This window comes from Corylus avellana, chromosome 1 (assembly GCF_965113065.1).
Source record: "Corylus avellana chromosome 1, dhCorAvel1.hap1.2, whole genome shotgun sequence".
In the NCBI taxonomy this organism is placed as follows: Eukaryota; Viridiplantae; Streptophyta; class Magnoliopsida; order Fagales; family Betulaceae; genus Corylus; species Corylus avellana.
Window position 1 is genome coordinate 4,221,288 of NC_142490.1, and position 16,801 is coordinate 4,238,088.

Here is a 16,801-nt window from a genome sequence, read left to right on the forward strand (position 1 = left end):
TCTCTACATCCGATTAGCTATATTTCTATCTATTCTATTAAAATATTGTTAAAAGTAAGAAAAATTTTGGAAAAAAAAGAACATGTGAAAGGAAAAATGGAAAAAAATTTGGAAAAAAGAGAACATGCAGGGAAAAAATAAGAAAAGATTTGAGAAAAAGAGAAAACATGTGAGAAATAATGAAAAATAAAATAGCTCCCTTGAAAAGTGCTGCTACATTTAGTTTTTTTTTTTAAGCTCTCCCAATCAAATATCTATTTTACATTTCTTTTGGCTAATCCAATGTAGGGGTTTTTTAAATATTTAAAGAGTCATTTTAGATAAAAGTAATATTTGGCTCTTCCATCGGGAATGTTCTTAAGGCCTCGTTTGGTTCGCGGATTGTCTAGTCCATTGGAAAAGGATTAGCTACCACTGGGATTAGCTACCACTGGGAATAGATTAGCTAATCCTATTCTTTTGTTTGGTTGTAACGCTGGAATAGACTACCTAATCCTATTCCTTCGTTTGGTACAGTACAATATGTTGGTGAATGGAATTGTATTGTGATCTTATTTCCTAAAATACCCTTATAATATAAATACAATTTATATTATTAAGGACTTTCATTTTTTTTTTTTTTTGAAACATAAACAATTTTACTATAATTTTTTTTTTTTTTTTAGTTATGTCATGTATATATAATTTTATATATATATACACGCTTGAACAGGTATGAATAACCTGTGTTCAAGTGTGTGTATATATATTAGTGTGATTTTTAATTCAATTATATATATAACTAAATTAAAAATTACACTAAGAAAGTATAGAGAAAGAGAGATGGAGAAACAGAATAAAAAATAAAAATAAACCCTAAACAGAATCAAAGAGAAACGATACAAAGAATGGAGAAACAGAATAAAAAAAAAAATAATAAACCCTAAACAGAATCAAAGAGAAACGATACAGATAATCAAAAGAAATAAAAAAACAGAAGAAAAATAAAAAATAAAACTCAGAAACGTTTTGGGTACATATATATACACACACACACACGCTTGAACAGGTATGAATAACCTGTGTTCAAGCGTGTGTGTGTATATATATATACGCTTGAACACAGGTTGTATGCTTGAACATAGGTTATATATATATATATATATATATATATATATATATATATATATATATATATATATAATTGAATTAAAAATCAAACTGAGAAAATATAGAGAAAGAGAGATGGAGAAACAGAATTAAAAAAAAAAATAATAAATTTATTTTATTTTATTTTATTTTTATTTTTTTTTAAAAAAGCCTAAACAGAATCAAAGAGAAACGATACAGAGAATCAAAAGAAAAAGAAAAAAAAGAAAAAAAAGAAAAAAAGAAAAAAAAAACAGAGAAACGTTACAGAGAAAAAAAAATCCAAGAAATAGAGAGAGAATGAAATAACCAAGAAACAAAGAAGAGAAATCGAAGAGAAGAGAAGGGGAGAGAGATTGCTTGCGTAGAGAAGAGAGATCGTTGCTCTTTGAGAGATGGAGATTGTTTTGCAGAGTCTCCTTGAGAGATGTCGGTGCTAGAAGGGTGGGGTTTTTGTGGGCAATTTACACGAGAATTTTAATCCCACAGGAAAGGATTAGCTAAGCCACTCGTTTTTTAGTGGCTTAGCTAACCCCGTGTATATAGGATTAGTAATCCCATGGGAATAGCTATTCCCAGGAATAAAGTGTTACCAAACAAAGGACTAGCTATACCTAGTGTTAGCTAGTCCAATCCAAGGGTCTAGAACCAAACGGGGCCTAAGTATTTCTGGTTAGTATATTGATGCATAATGTGATGGGATGGTGACATATGGGTTTATAATAAAGTTTGTCAGAAAATTCTTAGGAAATCTAACATTTCTCAACCGATTTTGATGAAAATAATACTTTCGAAAATAAAATTTCAAATATTTTTAACAGTGAAGTATATGAATTATCAATTCTACTATAAAAAAACAAAGCCTGTTTTCAAAAAAGTTATAAATTATAACAATTATTTTACTACTAACAAAAAAAAATTACTATAACATAAAAAGAAAAGTAGAAGTCAATTATTTTGCTTTTTTCTCTCTACCATTGTTTGCCAAACCTGTCTCTCCCTTTCTCTCTATCTCTCTCTCTCTCGGTGCCAATGGCCGCCTCTTCCACCTCTTCTTCTTCATCCTCCCCTGCCTCCGATTCCACGTTGTCTTCCTCTCACCGCCGCCGTCGCCACCGTAGCCACCGAGACAGAGACAGAGACAGAGAAGCCCTCAAGATCCGAAAGAGGAGCCGCTCTCAAACCAAACGACGTCGCAGACACCACCGCCACTCCGATGACTCCCACTCTTCCTCTTCTGCCTCCGATTCCTCCAGGTCCCCCAAATATAACTGATTGTCTTTATTTTATTTTTGGATTTTGAGGAACATAGCTAAAGCTTTTAATTAATTAAAATGAAGAGCAAAGGAAGCTGGGATTGAAATTAGCGTTATCCCAGTTCTTATTTCGGGCTTGTGTATTTTGGTTGGGTATGTAATTACTGTGATATTTTTTTTGGGGGTTTTGTATTTTAGTTTTTGTTGGTTTTATTCGTTGTTTGGGTTGATGGGAGAACTTGGGTGAAAGGTTAAAGAAACGCAAAATTGTTTTTTTTTTTTTCTGAGGGAAAAATCTCGATTTTTTGGAGAAACCCAATTTAGATTTTTGTTCTAATTTTTATCTCTCGAGGGTTTTTTTTTTTTTTTTTTCATGCTTATGTGGTCATGTACTTTATGTGGATTAGTGATCTGTTTGGTTCCTGAGAGGAAAAGATAAAAATAAAATCTTTTTATTCTGGTAAATTATATTTATGGCTTGCTTTTATGGGACTACTTCCTGAAATCCTGAAAGTTCTGAAGTTTAATATTGTGTTAATTACGGGTAGGGAATTAACAGTTTACAGAGTCTTAACTAAGTGTTTTTTTGATGATTATGGGGCTAAACACTTAACAATGAGACTCTAAGGTAGAGTTTATCTAGTCATGACCGGGTGCGTCACTTTCCAATTGAAAAGGAAAAAAATGGGATGCTGCAAGTGTGTGTTTTTGCTCAGTGTTAGGCAACAAGTAGTGGGTGACTGCTGGTTTAGGCAATGGTTTAATTAGTCTTCATAGTATTAGCAACAGAAGTGAACTGTTGAACTTTGGGATTCTTGCAAATAAAATACATGGATTGAACATAAGAAAGTGTGGGTGACGAGGGTTGTGAAGCACGTTTCCTTAAAATTTTTGGAATGATAACGATTCACTTTCCTAACATCTCGTCTGGAAAATATGGATCACATGAGTTGTCTTCATAGTAATTTATTATAAAGTTTGTTTATATTTCTTGTGTGTCATTATGTGCATATTTTTTTTTGGGTTTTTACCTGCATGGAATGATTCGGTAGCAATATAATGTGGTCTATCATATTACATTGTTTAGATAGTAGCTTGGAATTTCGTATTTAGATTTTCAGGCACTTATCCGTTGTTTCTAAGTGGGATACTAAGGTGATTGGCTTTCCTAACATCTCATCTCTATTGCTGAGTTGTAGAAGTGACAGTTCTTCTGACAGTGAGCGTGGAACATCTAGTCATTCAAAGAGGCACAAGAAGACTGACAAGCCAAAGAAGGTGGTGGTTCAACTCCTTTTTAGCTCATCTTGTTATATCCTCTGCTTGTCTTCTTATCCCTCTTCATTTCAATTTCATTTTCTAGAACAAGGAAAAGGACCGAAGCAAGAGTCATCGCCATAAACAGTACAGCCACAAACTTAAAGAGGTAGGCCACTACCCTTTCTATAGCTTAATAGGCTCCATATGATTGTTTCTATGCTAGTGGTTAGTTAGTACTATGTTTTCTAACCCATCTAGTATGGTTGATTTTTAATTTGTTAGTTACTCTGTGGCATTGAATAGTGTAACTAAATTGTGAGCAAACTAACTGCAGAAACAAAATAACACTGTGTTTGACTTGAGATTGAATAACAAGAACAATAGCATAAGAGGAAGGTGGTGTGGTAAACTGTGTTTAGAATTTAAATTTCCTTAAAAGTAATAATAGGACATAAGGTCTTAAGTCACTCAAGTGTGCTTCTATAATGGGTTTGTTAGAAGACTTTCTTTTTTCCCATTAGAAAAGAAGTTTAAAGACAAAACAATGGCCGTTGAGAGCTCCTTGATGCATTTTCATTTTCCATGTATACGTTGTGAAAGTTCCATTTTCTTGTGCATCTAGGAAGGTAACACATGTCTAGCAATTTATCATGGCATTCACAATATTTCACTTTAAATGTATGTGATATACCTATCATTATCTGAGGTGCTTATAGTACTTTCTGCCTGTTTTATGGAATGGCTCTATGAAATTGGAGCTGGGGTCTGTGACATCATGATTGGATACTTGCTTGATTGACTTGCCTGGATGTTGGTTCTGGGTTGGGTTTGTCTTGGCAATGGGAGCCATATACAGAAACAGCAGGATGAGAGAAGTAGTGGCCCTGTTCAGCTATCTAAGGTTCTCACTAAACTGTAGCACCTATGCTTGCAGTTTCAATTATTTGTTGTTTTGCTGCTCTGCTTAAACCTTTATGTGCTTCATTCAGTTTTTAGGACGAGACAAGGACGACGGTGTTCGGCTTAGTGCCATCTCTGGAAAAAAGGTCAGGCTGTTGTTTACCTCGTATTATATAGCCTTTAAGAATGTTGTATATGAGATGATAGTCATAAAAATGTGATCATATATATATATAATTTTTTTTTTTGGGTGTAGATTCGCTTGAAGGTTGAGAAAACAAAGGAGGATAAAGCTGCAGAGAATAAAAGAAACGAGTTGTTGAAATTTTTAAATGCTAGTTTTGATTGAACTTTAGAGCCTGGAGTCAAGTCAATGAAATCAAGATAGAATGAAGAAATTGAGTTAGCAACTTCTCGCAAGCTTAATACCCAAGTTTCTATATCGAAGGCCAAGTTGCCTAGCATGGGGCCATATTTTCCCATTGTTGTTTCTGTTACCTGAAAATTGTTAAATTTCCATCTGAGCTTCTATTAAAGTTATGTTTTTTTTTTTTTTTTTGGAAATATTTTGAGTGGTATTTCGAATTGGTGCTTCCTTCATATTATTGGCTATATTTATCAAGAAATCGTTATCAGGGTAGAAGCGTTTTGTGATACCCAATCCCTTCCCCCCTTTCTCCCTTCTGTGTCTTTCTTTGGTTGGTTTGGTTGACTCTGGTTCCATTGGAACAACTTTTCAGAGGGTTATTTTTATTCTTTGGTTGTGATGTAAAAGTAGTTTTAAGTGTTAGAAAGATTAATTGTAAATTTCTTTTACGACACAATGTTATTGGGACAAAATAGAATTGAAAAAATCCATTTCTTAGAGCACTTCTGATGAAACTGGAACTAGATCTCTTTAAATCTCACTCTCATCTCAAATATTTGATACTTTTCTGTTAAGGCTTTGACATTAAACTAAGTCATACATTTGGAAAGAAAGTTTTCTTTACTTCTTATTTTTTTAATATTAAGTTGATAAATATAGTAAATAATAAAGTGATAAATGTTGAGATAACAAATTTTTACTATTCAATTTCAAAGTCATTGTTAAGAAATGTAGGGCATAGAATATCTTAAATGATATCATTTGTTTTCTTATGTTTACCAACAAAAATTTGGAAAAACTACACGTACCCCTTTGACGCTAATGCTAAGGAGCACAACTTTTTTCTGGAATTCATGCTCCATGGCACATTTATAATATATATATATATATATATATATATATATATAAATTACAAATGTGCCATGGAGCACCACTTTTTTCGGATTATCACTTATCCCTTCGAACTTTTTTTTTTTAACATGTCTACACAAGGGAAGGGAGAGGGGGAATCGACTTAGTGACATCAGCTTCATTAGGAGTGGTCCACATTCGATTGAACTACCCATTGGGGACATTATCCCTTTGAACTTATATTTTCAAATTTTAAAAGATTACAATAGACTCCAAATTATTAGTCTTTTCACTTGGCCTGTTGTTAAGGTTTTGGTTAGATTAGACAAAAAATGGGTCATATGCACATGACTAAAAATACCATTGTAATATATGTATATATAACTCTTCCACGGCCAGGAAACCCACAATCGTGGATCTCCATGGAGAAGGCCCATGAGCCGGGGTCTTTACTATTTAGCAGAGCATATATTTTGATGCCTTAGGTGAAAAGTTTAAGTGGGTTTAAATATTAATTAAATAATATTTATTTTAAGATTAATTATATTTTTATTTAAAAATCATTCTTTTCACTTTTTGTGATAAAAATTATTGATTAAGTTTTTATATTCAAGATTTTCTATCATTCTTTCTCTCGTCTTTTCATAAGTTTTTCATATCCAGATGCATATTTTCTAGTATACATATTTGATTAAAAATATTAACAAATTAAACAAACACAATTTATCAAAAAAAAAAAAAGTATATTCTGACTAGAATAAAATAAATTATAAAAAATAGAACAATAAAACCGATTTGTCAAAGCAATTATTTCGAAATAACTTGAATCTTGATAATCAAATTATCTAATACACTAAAACATAAGAGACAAAAAATAAAGTTGTTAAACTACAAGAGGCAAAAGAGTTTAACCCTTATCATTATTTGATCTTCTTATTTATTGATATCCATTTTTTAAGTCTTATTTATTTCGGAATGTTGGATAATCAAATGATATTAATGTTTTTTTTTGACATGTCCACACAAGAGGGGAGAGGAGAGATTCAAACTAGTGACCTCCACTTCATGAGGCGTGGTCCCCAGCCAATTGAGATACCTCTTTGGGACATATTAATGCATTTTTGAAATTAAGTATGTGGCTTAATTTAAGCACAACAATTAGGTCTAATATTTTTTGGCATTTTTAAATTACTTATTTACCTTGATTAAAGAGCCTTAATTAAAGAATATTGAGGTTAATAAGAGCTTAATTTGTTTTTTAATGGATTTTTTTATTAATATTTATTAATTTGAGGCTATAAGCGGCCGCCTAATTTGCTTAGTGATTGAGCTGGCCTTTGTTTTTAGACCATGGGTGGGTCTCCAATCTCCATGGAGGAGACTCATTGCTCACCAAAGCTGGTTATGGGTCGGTCATTATTATCAAGAAAAAATTGTCATTATAATGAAGAAAAATACAATTTTTTTTTTTTTTAAAAAAATACCAAATAAAAGAAGGACTAAAATAAAAATTATTACTTCAGAAATTTTTTAAATTAAAAATAAGGAAAAAGTTTCTGAAGCAAAATAAAGTTTTTAATTTAAAAAAAATACCAAAAAAAAAAAAAAACAATAACCAACATAAAAAATTATTACTTCAGAAATTTTTTTTTTTATTTTGTTATTTTTTAAATTAAAAAAAAAGTCAAAAATTGGCCCCAAATTAGACAAAATAATTGAGCCTTTAGCATTTTCCAATACCTTAAATTTGGACAAAGATATTTTGAGAATTTTAATTTTATGCCAGATTTAAAGCTGAATTTTGAGGAGGGTGAGTAAAGTTTTTTTTTTTTTTTTTTTTTTTTTTTTTAAGGTGTCTATTAACAAGACCAATATGAGGACATTGCTGTAATTTAACTTTTATATCCTCTATAAATATGCTCTTCAAGATTAGGGTTTTAAACTATGGTCTGCGTCTGAGGCTCAGCGCCCACCTTAGCTGCTGAATGCATCCCAAGTTGCCTAGCATGGGGACATATTTTCCCATTGTTGTTTCTGTTACCTGAAACAACAATGGTGCTTCCTTCATCTCATTTGCTATATTTATCAAGGAATCGTTATCAGGGTAGAATCGTTTTGTGATACCCAATCCCTTCCCCCCTTTCTCCCTTCTCTGTCTTTCTTTGGTTTGTTTCGTTGACTCTGGTTCCATTGGAAAAACTTTTCAGATGGTAATTTCTATTTTTTGGTTGTGATTATAAAAGTGGTTTTGAGTGTTTGAAAGATTAATTGTAAATTTCTTTTACCACATGGCTCTAATGATAGGATGTTATTGGAACAAAATAGACTGGAAAAAATCCATTTCTTAGAGCACTTTTTTTAATTTTTTATTTTATTTTATTTTTTTTATATAACTGCTATCCCTTTGATTTTTTGATTCCTGTTCATTTGCTTATCCTTATTTTGTCTCTCTTTGTTTTAACATTCGCACATAGTTCTTCTTGGGAACCTGTTTTCCGAGGAAATGGTTTCCAGGATTTTATGTGTGCGTAAAACAAGCTAATAATCCTTTCTGCTTGAGCTTTCTCCTTTATCAGTCCATGGAGATCTGCTCCAATGTAATTGGATTACATTTTTCTCTCAAACCCATTAAGGAATTGGTTTTTACCATTTTGTGGGAATTCTTGGCGATGCGAATATCATCTAGTGGCGTCTGTTTTTCTGATTTTTAAGGGTGTGTTTGTATTGATTGTTTTATTTTTAAAAAACCCATTAACCACAGTGAATTTGATTTGCAGCACATTGGGACATACTCTGTAACATAATATAACTTTCAATCTGATCTCTTTCTTTTTTCTTCTCCTACGAATTTGTAGGCCATGGATTGTGCTATAACAAACGGTTAAACATGAGAAAATATTAAAGATTGGCATTAAACATGTTTGAAATCAAGTAAAACAAGTTGTATAGTGGAGGGATTTTATTTAATATGGTAAATTTAGTTTAGAGTATGAGAGCAGACAGAGATCAGCAGATTAGTGGCCCTTTCATTTCACTTGCTTGGCAATGGCCAAGACAATGCTGCAAAGCTGGCTAAATGTGGTGCCCTGACTGCCTATTGGAGACTTGCCGGGTGCCATTTCCTCGATGCTTTGGTCACATGTGTCAGCATCATCCATGGCAGCCGACACATATGTACTAATGTCGTAATTCTTGGTTATAAAGGCAGTGTTGGAGTCATCAAGTTGTTCAAGTGCATCTTGGTAAAGCTCATTGCAATCTGCCAGGGCAGCCTTAATCGGCTTGCTCGATGATTTGAGCAGTTTTTTCACTTGGTCATGTATATGGGTTGCTGTGGATGTTGCATGCTTTAGTGCAACTTTGGCCAGGACTTCCAAACTAGTTGCAGCACGGCTTTCCGGGTCATTTTGAAGGGTTCTTCTGCACAGTTCCTTGTACAGTGTGCTATCACAAGCTTTGATGATCAAATTTTGAGCATGAATTTGGCTTGGCCAGAAGGTTACGAGCATCAAAAGGAAGACCTTTGAAATGGTGTTCATCTTTGCTTTTCAGAAAAGTTAATGTTATGGGCTTCTAATTACATACACTGAAGTGTGTGTTTATATATATATATATATATAGAGAGAGAGAGAGAGAGAGAGAAAGAGTAAAGTGGTTAGATTGGTGCACTAGAGAAGCGCATGACCGCACACAATTACTTGTTGAACAAAGTTTCTTTCAGATTTTTATGGAGTTGGAGTTTGCACCATCCACTCCCTTGTTTCTAACAAAACACTTTCAACTTCACTGTCTTAATTACTTTGTTTAGACCAAAATACTATTTTAATAAGTTATTTTGTTCGATTTTAATTGTATCCATGAACTATTTATTTTTGTTAATCATTCTAAAAATAATATTGGAGCATTTTTAAAATACCAATTAAAATGACAGAATTGATAGTTTAATAAGAAAGAAATTGGAATCTGATAAATAGTTAATGAACTACGATAATATTTTAAGTTTGAATTAATAAATTTTTTTTCTTAATTTATTAATGTTACTTTAATGTCCAAAAATAAATAAGGAAACAAGTAAATACAGATCAAATTACCCTTCCACATTCTTTGTATTGCTCAGGAAAAAAAACAAAAAAAAACCCAAATGATATCATATGAGGAATTTAAAACAAATAACATATTAAACTGTCTAAGATTCTTTTTTCTCAAGATGGAAGATTTTGCCCAATAAGGTCTCAGAGTTCATAGCAAACATCTTTGGAAAGAATTGTAAAAAATATTATCATTCCACTTTGGGTTTGGATATTTATATATAAGAATGCTATACTTACTCTCATTTCTAAACACAATTTTTTTTTACACCTATAGGTGGCTTTTAAAATCACAATTGGATCAAAATCTAATAAATATCCATCTCATATACAATGCTAGTTTTAAAAGTCACCTATGGGTGTGAAAAAATCATGTAAAAAAGTGACAGTCTAAAATGCTAACAAGTGTCCCTTTAATATCCAAATCAAATAAGAAAACAAATAAATATAAGCTATTATTATTATTTTTTAATGGAATGGTTATTTTGCATACCAAAGGTAACATAAGGTTCTATTTATTTCGATGTAAAATGTTTTCCATTAAAAAATGTTTTAAGGAAATCATTTCACCTTAATACATTTTTCGGCGTGACCCAACATCAAGGGCAAGCGGTGGTGACCGTCGACAATACTTGGCAATCAGTGTACTCTGACAATGGCTTGCCGCGGTCGACAACCTTTGGCAACAACAGAGAATGAATTGCGAAAGATAATGCATGTGAGAATAAAAAGTTCAAATTCAGAAAATTGTTTACAGTTTTAAAGAAGGTTATTCTCGTCAACCAAAAAATGTTTCGGGTTTGACCATGATTTCTGATTGTACCAAACATTGAAAAATACAAAAAATATTTTTCAAAAAACATATGAGAGAAGATACTTTACACTTATTAGACTGGGTTGAAGAAATTTTTCTCCAAACCAAAGAAAACATCTGTCCGTGTGATAATGTTACGTGGTGAATGCATTAAGCAACACCATCATTAGGCCATGGGGTGGTTCGACCACACCGAACCCTTATACTCATGAAAGAAAAATGAAAAAAACAGAGTAATTTATTTCTACGCCATGGATTGTGCTATGATAAACGGAAGCACATGAGAATCGGATCCTCTCCTTATGATTGAAATATAGTAAACCATTTCCTGGCATCTAGACCATGACATGTTATTGATGCATGCTTTACAAATCCTTCAGCTGCTGTACAATGAAAGGATTTTTTTATTGCCGAGAGCTAAGCTTAATATGGTAAACTATGTTGAGAAACAAAAATGAGTTTCCAAACAGTCTGATAGACGATGAGTTTCACTTGAGTTGATTGGTAATGGCCAAGACAATGCTGCAGAGCTGGGTAAATGTGGTGCCCTGATCGCCTAATGGAGACTTGTCACCTCCCCCATCCTGGAAGCCTTGGTCACAAGAGTCACCGGCACTCATGGCAGCCGACACCCATGTATTAACATCATTGTACCTCTTAGATGCCAGGGCGTTGTTCGATTTCGTAAGTCGTTCGATTGCAGCTTGGTAGTTCTCATTGCAATCTTTCAGGGAACCCTTAACTTCCTTGCTCGATGATCCTTTGAGCAGTTTTGTAACTTTGGTATTTATTTGGGTAGCTGTAGATGTTGCATGTTTTAGTGCAACTTTGGATAGGACTTCAAAACTAGTAGCCGAGCTGCTCTCGGAGTCTGATTCAAGAGTTTTCCTGCACAGTTGCTTATACAGAGTGTGATCACAAGCTGAGGAGATCAAATTTTGATTAGCAAGAATTTGGTTTGGCAAGAGAGTTACAAGCAGCACAAGGAAGACCTTTGAGCAAGAAATGGTGTTCATCTTTGCTTTTTCAGAGAATTTTATCTTTGTCAAATAGGAGTAGTTATTGAATACATTCAAGCCTCAAGTATATATATAAAAAGTAGGGGGATTGGATTAGTGCTCGAGAGAGAGAAGAGAATGACCACACAATCACTCTGTTTAAAAAAGTCTCTTTTGGATTCTTTTGGACAATATAAGCCTGCATGCATCATCCACTCACTCCCCATGTTTGTAACAAAAACATTTTCGACTCCACTTATTTTAATTACTTTCTTTAGATTTTAATTGTATCCATGAACTTTTTAATTTTGGTCAAACATGCTAAAAAAAACATAACTTTAAATGTTAGTTTGGATTGAACTTTAGAGCCTGGAGTCAAGTCAATGAAATCAAGATAGAAAGAAGAAACTGAGTTTGCAACTTCTCGCAAGCTTATTATCCAAGTTTCTTTGTCCAAGGCCAAGTTGCCTGAAACATTTTTTCCCATTGTTGTTTATGTTACCTGAAACAATGTTAAATTTCCCATTGTTGTTAAAGTTAAGTGTTTTTTTGAAATATTTTTAGTTTGGTATTGTATCGAGTTGGTGCTTCCCTCATATCATTTGCTATATTTATCAAGGAATCGTTATCAGGCAGAAGCGTTTTGTGATACCCAATCCCTTCCCCCATTTTCTCCCTTCTCTGTCTTTCTTTGGTTGGTTTGGTTGGCTCTGGTTCCGCTGGAAAAACTTTTCAGATGGTAATTTTTATTTTTTGGTTGTGATGATTAAAGTAGTTTTGAGTGTTTGAAAGATTAATTGTAAATTTCTTTTACCACATGGCTCTAAATTAGCAAGAATGTTATTGGAACAAAATAGAATGGAAAAAATCCATTTCTTAGAGCACCTTTTTTTTTTTTTTTTTTTTTTTTTTTTTTTTTTTTAACACCGCTATCTCTTTGATTCATGTTCATTTGGTTATCCTTATTTGTCTTTCTTTGTTTTTACATTTGCACATAGTTCTTCTTGGGAATCTGTTTTCCGAGGAAATGGTTTCGGGGATTTTTTCTGTTCGTAAAACAGGCTAATAATCCTTTATGCTTGAGCTTTCCCCTTTATCAGTCCATGGAGATCTGCTCCAATGTTATTGGATTACATTTCTCTTTCAAACCCATTAAGGAATTGGTTTTCACCCATTCGTATGTGGGAATTCTTGGCGATGCAAATATCATCTAGGGGCTTTTGGTTTTTGAGGGTGTGCTTGTATTGCCTATTTTATTTTTCAGAAACCCATTAGCCACATTAAATTTGATTAGCAGCACATAGGGACATACTCTGTTACATAATCTAACTTTCAATTTGATCTCTTTCTTTTTTCTTCTCCTAGGCCATGGATTGTGATATAACAAACGGTAAAACATGAGAAAAAATATTAAAGATTGGCATTAGACATGTTTGAAATCAAGTAAGGTTGTATTATAAAGGGATTTTTTTTTTTTTTTAATATGGTAAATTTAGTTTAGAGTATGAGAGCAGGCAGAGATTAGCGGCCCTTTGATTTCACTTGCCTGTTTGTGTTGGTTGTTTTATTTTTAAAAAACCCATTAACCACAGTGAATTTGATTTGCAGCACATTGGGATATACTCTGTTACATAATATAACTTTCAATCTGATCTCTTTCTTTTTTCTTCTTCTACGAATTTGTAGGCCATGGATTGTGCTATAACAAACGGTTAAACATGAGAAAATATTAAAGATTGGCATTAAACATGTTTGAAATCAAGTAAAACAAGTTGTATAATGGAGGGATTTTTTTTTAATATGGTAAGTTTAGTTTAGAGTATGAGAGCAGACAGAGATTAGCAGATTAGTGGCCCTTTTATTTCACTTGCTTGGCAATGGCCAAGACAATGCTGCAAAGCTGGCTAAATGTGGTGCCCTGACTGCCTATTGGAGACTTGCCGGGTGCCATTTCCTCGATGCTTTGGTCACATGTGTCAGCATCATCCATGGCAGCCGACACGTATGTACTAATGTCGTAATTCTTGGTTATAAAGGCAGTGTTGGAGTCATCAAGTTGTTCAAGTGCATCTTGGTAAAGCTCATTGCAATCTGCCAGGGCAGCCTTAATCGGCTTGCTCGATGATTTGAGCAGTTTTTTCACTTGGTCATGTATTTGGGTTGCTGTGGATGTTGCATGCTTTAGTGCAACTTTGGCCAGGACTTCCAAACTAGTTGCAGCACGGCTTTCCGGGTCATTTTGAAGGGTTTTTCTGCACAGTTCCTTGTATAGTGTGCTATCACAAGCTTTGACAATCAAATTTTGAGCATGAATTTGGCTTGGCCAGAAAGTTACGAGCATCAAAAGGAAGACCTTTGAAATGGTGTTCATCTTTGCTTTTCAGAAAAGTTAATGTTATGGGCTTCTAATTACATACACTAAAGTTTATATATATATATATATATATAGAGTGAAGGGGTTAGATTGGTGCACTAGAGAAGCGCGTGACCGCACACAATCACTTGTTTAACAAAGTTTCTTTCAAATTTTTATGGAGCTGGAGTTTGCACCATTCACACCCTTGTTTCTAGCAAAACATTTTCAACTTCACTGTCTTAATTACTTTGTTTAGACCAAAATACTATTTTAATCTATTATTTTGTTTGATTTTAATTGTATCCATGAACTATTTATTTTTGTTAATCATTCTAAAAATAATATTGGAGCATTTTTAAAATACCAATTAAAATGATAGAATTGATAGTTTAATCAAAAATAAATTGGAATCTGATAAATAGTTCATGAACTATGATAATATTTTAAGTTTGAATTAATTAATTATATTTCTTAATTTATTAGTGTTACTTTAATGTCCAAAAATAAATAAGGAAACAAGTAAATACAGATCAAATTACCCTTCCACATTCTTTGTATTGCTCAGGAAAAAAAACAAAAAAAACCCAAATGAAATCATGAGGAATTTAAAACAAATAACATATTAGTCTGTCTAAGATTTTTTTTTTTTTTCTCAAGATGGAAGATTTTGCCCAATAAGGTCTCAGAGTTCATAGCAAACATCTTTGGAAAGAATTGTAAAAAGTATTATCATTCCACTTTGGGTTTGGATATTTATATATAAGAATGCTATACTTACTCTCATTTCTATACACAATTTTTTTTACACCTATAGGTGGCTTTTAAAATCACAATTGGATCAAAATCTAATAAATATCCATCTCATATACAATGCTAGTTTTAAAAGTCACCGATTGGTGTGAAATTTTTTTGTAAAAAAGTGACAATCTAAAATGCTAACAAGTGTCCCTTTAATATCCAAATCAAATAAGAAAACAAATAAATATAAGCTATTAGTATTATTTTTTAATGGAATGGTTATTTATCATACCAAAGGTAAGATAAGGTTCTATTTATTTCGATGTAAAATGTTTTTCATTAAAAAATGTTTTAAGGAAATCATTTCACCTTAATACATTTTTCGACATGACCCAACATCAGGGGCAAGCGGTGGTGGCTACCGACAACACTTGGCAACCAGTGAACTCCGACAATGGCTTGCAGCGGCCGACAACCTTTGGCAACAGCAGAGAATGAATTGCAAGAGAGAGTGCGTGTGAGAATACGAAGTTCAAATTCATAAAATTGTTTACAGTTTTAAAGAAGGTTATCCTCGTCAACCAAAAAATGTTTTGGGTTTGACCATGATTTCTGATCGTACCAAACATTGATAAATACAAAAAATATTTTTCAAAAAACATATGAGAGATATACTTGACACTTATTAGACTAGGTTGAAGGAAATTTCCTCCAAACCAGTTTGGAGAAAACGTTTGTCCGTGTGATAAAGTTAGGTGGTGAATGCATTAAGCGACACCATCATAAGGCCATGGGATGGTTCGGCCACACCAAACCCTTATACTCATGAAAGAAAAATGAAAAAAAACGGAGTAATTTATTTCTAGGCCATGGACTGTGCTATGATAAATGGAAGCACATGAGAATCGGATCCTCTCCTTATGATTGAAATAAATTAAAACCATTTCTTGGCACCTGGACCATGACATGTTATTGATGCATGCTTTACAAATCCCTCAGCTGTACAATGAAAGGATTTTTTTTATTGCCGAGAGCTAAGCTTAATATGGTAAACTAAGTTGAGAAACAAAAATGAGTTTCCAAACAGTCTGATAGACGATGAGTTTCACTTGAGTAGTTGAGTTGATTGGTAATGGCCAAGACAATGCTACAGAGCTGGGTAAATGTGGTGCCCTGATCGCCTAATGGAGACTTGTCACCTCCCCCATCCTGGAAGCCTTGGTCACAAGAGTCACCGGCACTCATGGCAGCCGACACCCATGTATTAACATCATTGTACCTCTTAGATGCCAGGGCTTTGTTCGATTTCGTAAGTCGTTCCATTGCATCTTGGTAGTTCTCATTGCAATCTTTCGGGGCACCCTTAACTTCCTTGCTCGATGATCCTTTGAGCAGTTTTGTAACTTTGCTATTTATTTGGGTAGCTGTAGATGTTGCATGTTTTAGTGCAACTTTGGATAGGACTTCAAAACTAGTAGCCGAGCTGCTCTCGGAGTCTGATTCAAGAGTTTTCCTGCACAGTTGCTTGTACAGAGTGTGATCACAAGCTGAGGAGATCAAATTTTGATCAGCAAGAATTTGGTTTGGCAAGAGAGTTACAAGCAGCACAAGGAAGACGTTTGAGCAAGAAATGGTGTTCATCTTTGCTTTTTCAGAGAACTTTAAATGTTAGTTTTGATTGAACTTTAGTGCCTGGAGTCAAGTCAATGAAATCAAGATAGAAAGAAAAAATTGAGTTAGCAACTTCTCGCAAGCTTATTATCCAAGTTTCTTTGTCCAAGGCCAAGTTGCCTTGCATGGGGACATTTTTTCCCATTGTTGTTTATGTTACCTGAAACATTGTTAAATTTCCCATTGTTGTTAAAGGTAAAGGTTTTTTTTTTTTTTTGAAATATTTTTAGTTTGGTATTGTATCGAGTTGGTGCTTCCTTATAATTTCTATATTTATCAAGGAATCGTTATCTGGGTAGAATCGTTTTGTGATACCTAATCCCTTCCCCCCTTTCTCCCTTCTGTCTTTCTTTGGTTTGTTTCGTTGACTCTG

At 33.4% G+C, this 16,801-nt stretch overlaps 5 protein-coding genes across 5 annotated transcripts; 1 reads left to right on the top strand and 4 right to left on the bottom strand.

Annotated features, from left to right (window-relative positions):
- The first annotated feature begins 2,095 nt into the window (after positions 1 to 2,095).
- On the top strand, positions 2,096 to 5,411 carry LOC132170724 (uncharacterized). Its single transcript, XM_059581809.2, has 6 exons — positions 2,096 to 2,384; positions 3,584 to 3,662; positions 3,748 to 3,810; positions 4,501 to 4,545; positions 4,634 to 4,690; positions 4,801 to 5,411. The coding sequence occupies exons 1-6, from the start codon at positions 2,161 to 2,163 to the stop codon at positions 4,891 to 4,893; spliced, it is 561 nt and encodes a 186-aa protein (XP_059437792.1). The 5' UTR covers positions 2,096 to 2,160; the 3' UTR covers positions 4,894 to 5,411.
- Positions 5,412 to 7,724: 2,313 nt separating this feature from the next.
- On the bottom strand, positions 7,725 to 9,323 carry LOC132168593 (putative invertase inhibitor). Its single transcript, XM_059579587.2, has one exon. It carries the CDS (start codon positions 9,300 to 9,302, stop codon positions 8,790 to 8,792), a length of 513 nt encoding a protein of 170 aa, XP_059435570.2. The 5' UTR covers positions 9,303 to 9,323; the 3' UTR covers positions 7,725 to 8,789.
- A 1,562-nt stretch (positions 9,324 to 10,885) lies between these two features.
- Positions 10,886 to 11,691, bottom strand: LOC148587869 (pectinesterase inhibitor-like). The gene has a single exon (XM_088511589.1). The coding sequence runs from the start codon at positions 11,679 to 11,681 to the stop codon at positions 11,154 to 11,156; it is 528 nt and encodes a 175-aa protein (XP_088367715.1). The 5' UTR covers positions 11,682 to 11,691; the 3' UTR covers positions 10,886 to 11,153.
- A 1,830-nt stretch (positions 11,692 to 13,521) lies between these two features.
- Positions 13,522 to 14,034, bottom strand: LOC148587870 (putative invertase inhibitor). Its single transcript, XM_088512418.1, has one exon. The coding sequence runs from the start codon at positions 14,032 to 14,034 to the stop codon at positions 13,522 to 13,524; it is 513 nt and encodes a 170-aa protein (XP_088368544.1).
- Positions 14,035 to 15,810: 1,776 nt separating this feature from the next.
- On the bottom strand, positions 15,811 to 16,400 carry LOC148587871 (pectinesterase inhibitor-like). The gene has a single exon (XM_088515253.1). The coding sequence runs from the start codon at positions 16,396 to 16,398 to the stop codon at positions 15,811 to 15,813; it is 588 nt and encodes a 195-aa protein (XP_088371379.1). The 5' UTR covers positions 16,399 to 16,400.
- Positions 16,401 to 16,801: the final 401 nt, after the last annotated feature.

Coding starts and splice junctions, on each gene's coding strand:
- LOC132170724 (XM_059581809.2), top strand. CDS start 2,161: ATGGCCGCCTCTTCCACCTCTTCTTCTTCATCCTCCCCTGCCTCCGAT. Junction 2,385..3,583: donor TCTGCCTCCGATTCCTCCAG/GTCCCCCAAATA, acceptor GCTGAGTTGTAG/AAGTGACAGTTCTTCTGACA. Junction 4,691..4,800: donor GTGCCATCTCTGGAAAAAAG/GTCAGGCTGTTG, acceptor TTTTGGGTGTAG/ATTCGCTTGAAGGTTGAGAA.
- LOC132168593 (XM_059579587.2), bottom strand. CDS start 9,302: ATGAACACCATTTCAAAGGTCTTCCTTTTGATGCTCGTAACCTTCTGG.
- LOC148587869 (XM_088511589.1), bottom strand. CDS start 11,681: ATGAACACCATTTCTTGCTCAAAGGTCTTCCTTGTGCTGCTTGTAACT.
- LOC148587870 (XM_088512418.1), bottom strand. CDS start 14,034: ATGAACACCATTTCAAAGGTCTTCCTTTTGATGCTCGTAACTTTCTGG.
- LOC148587871 (XM_088515253.1), bottom strand. CDS start 16,398: ATGAACACCATTTCTTGCTCAAACGTCTTCCTTGTGCTGCTTGTAACT.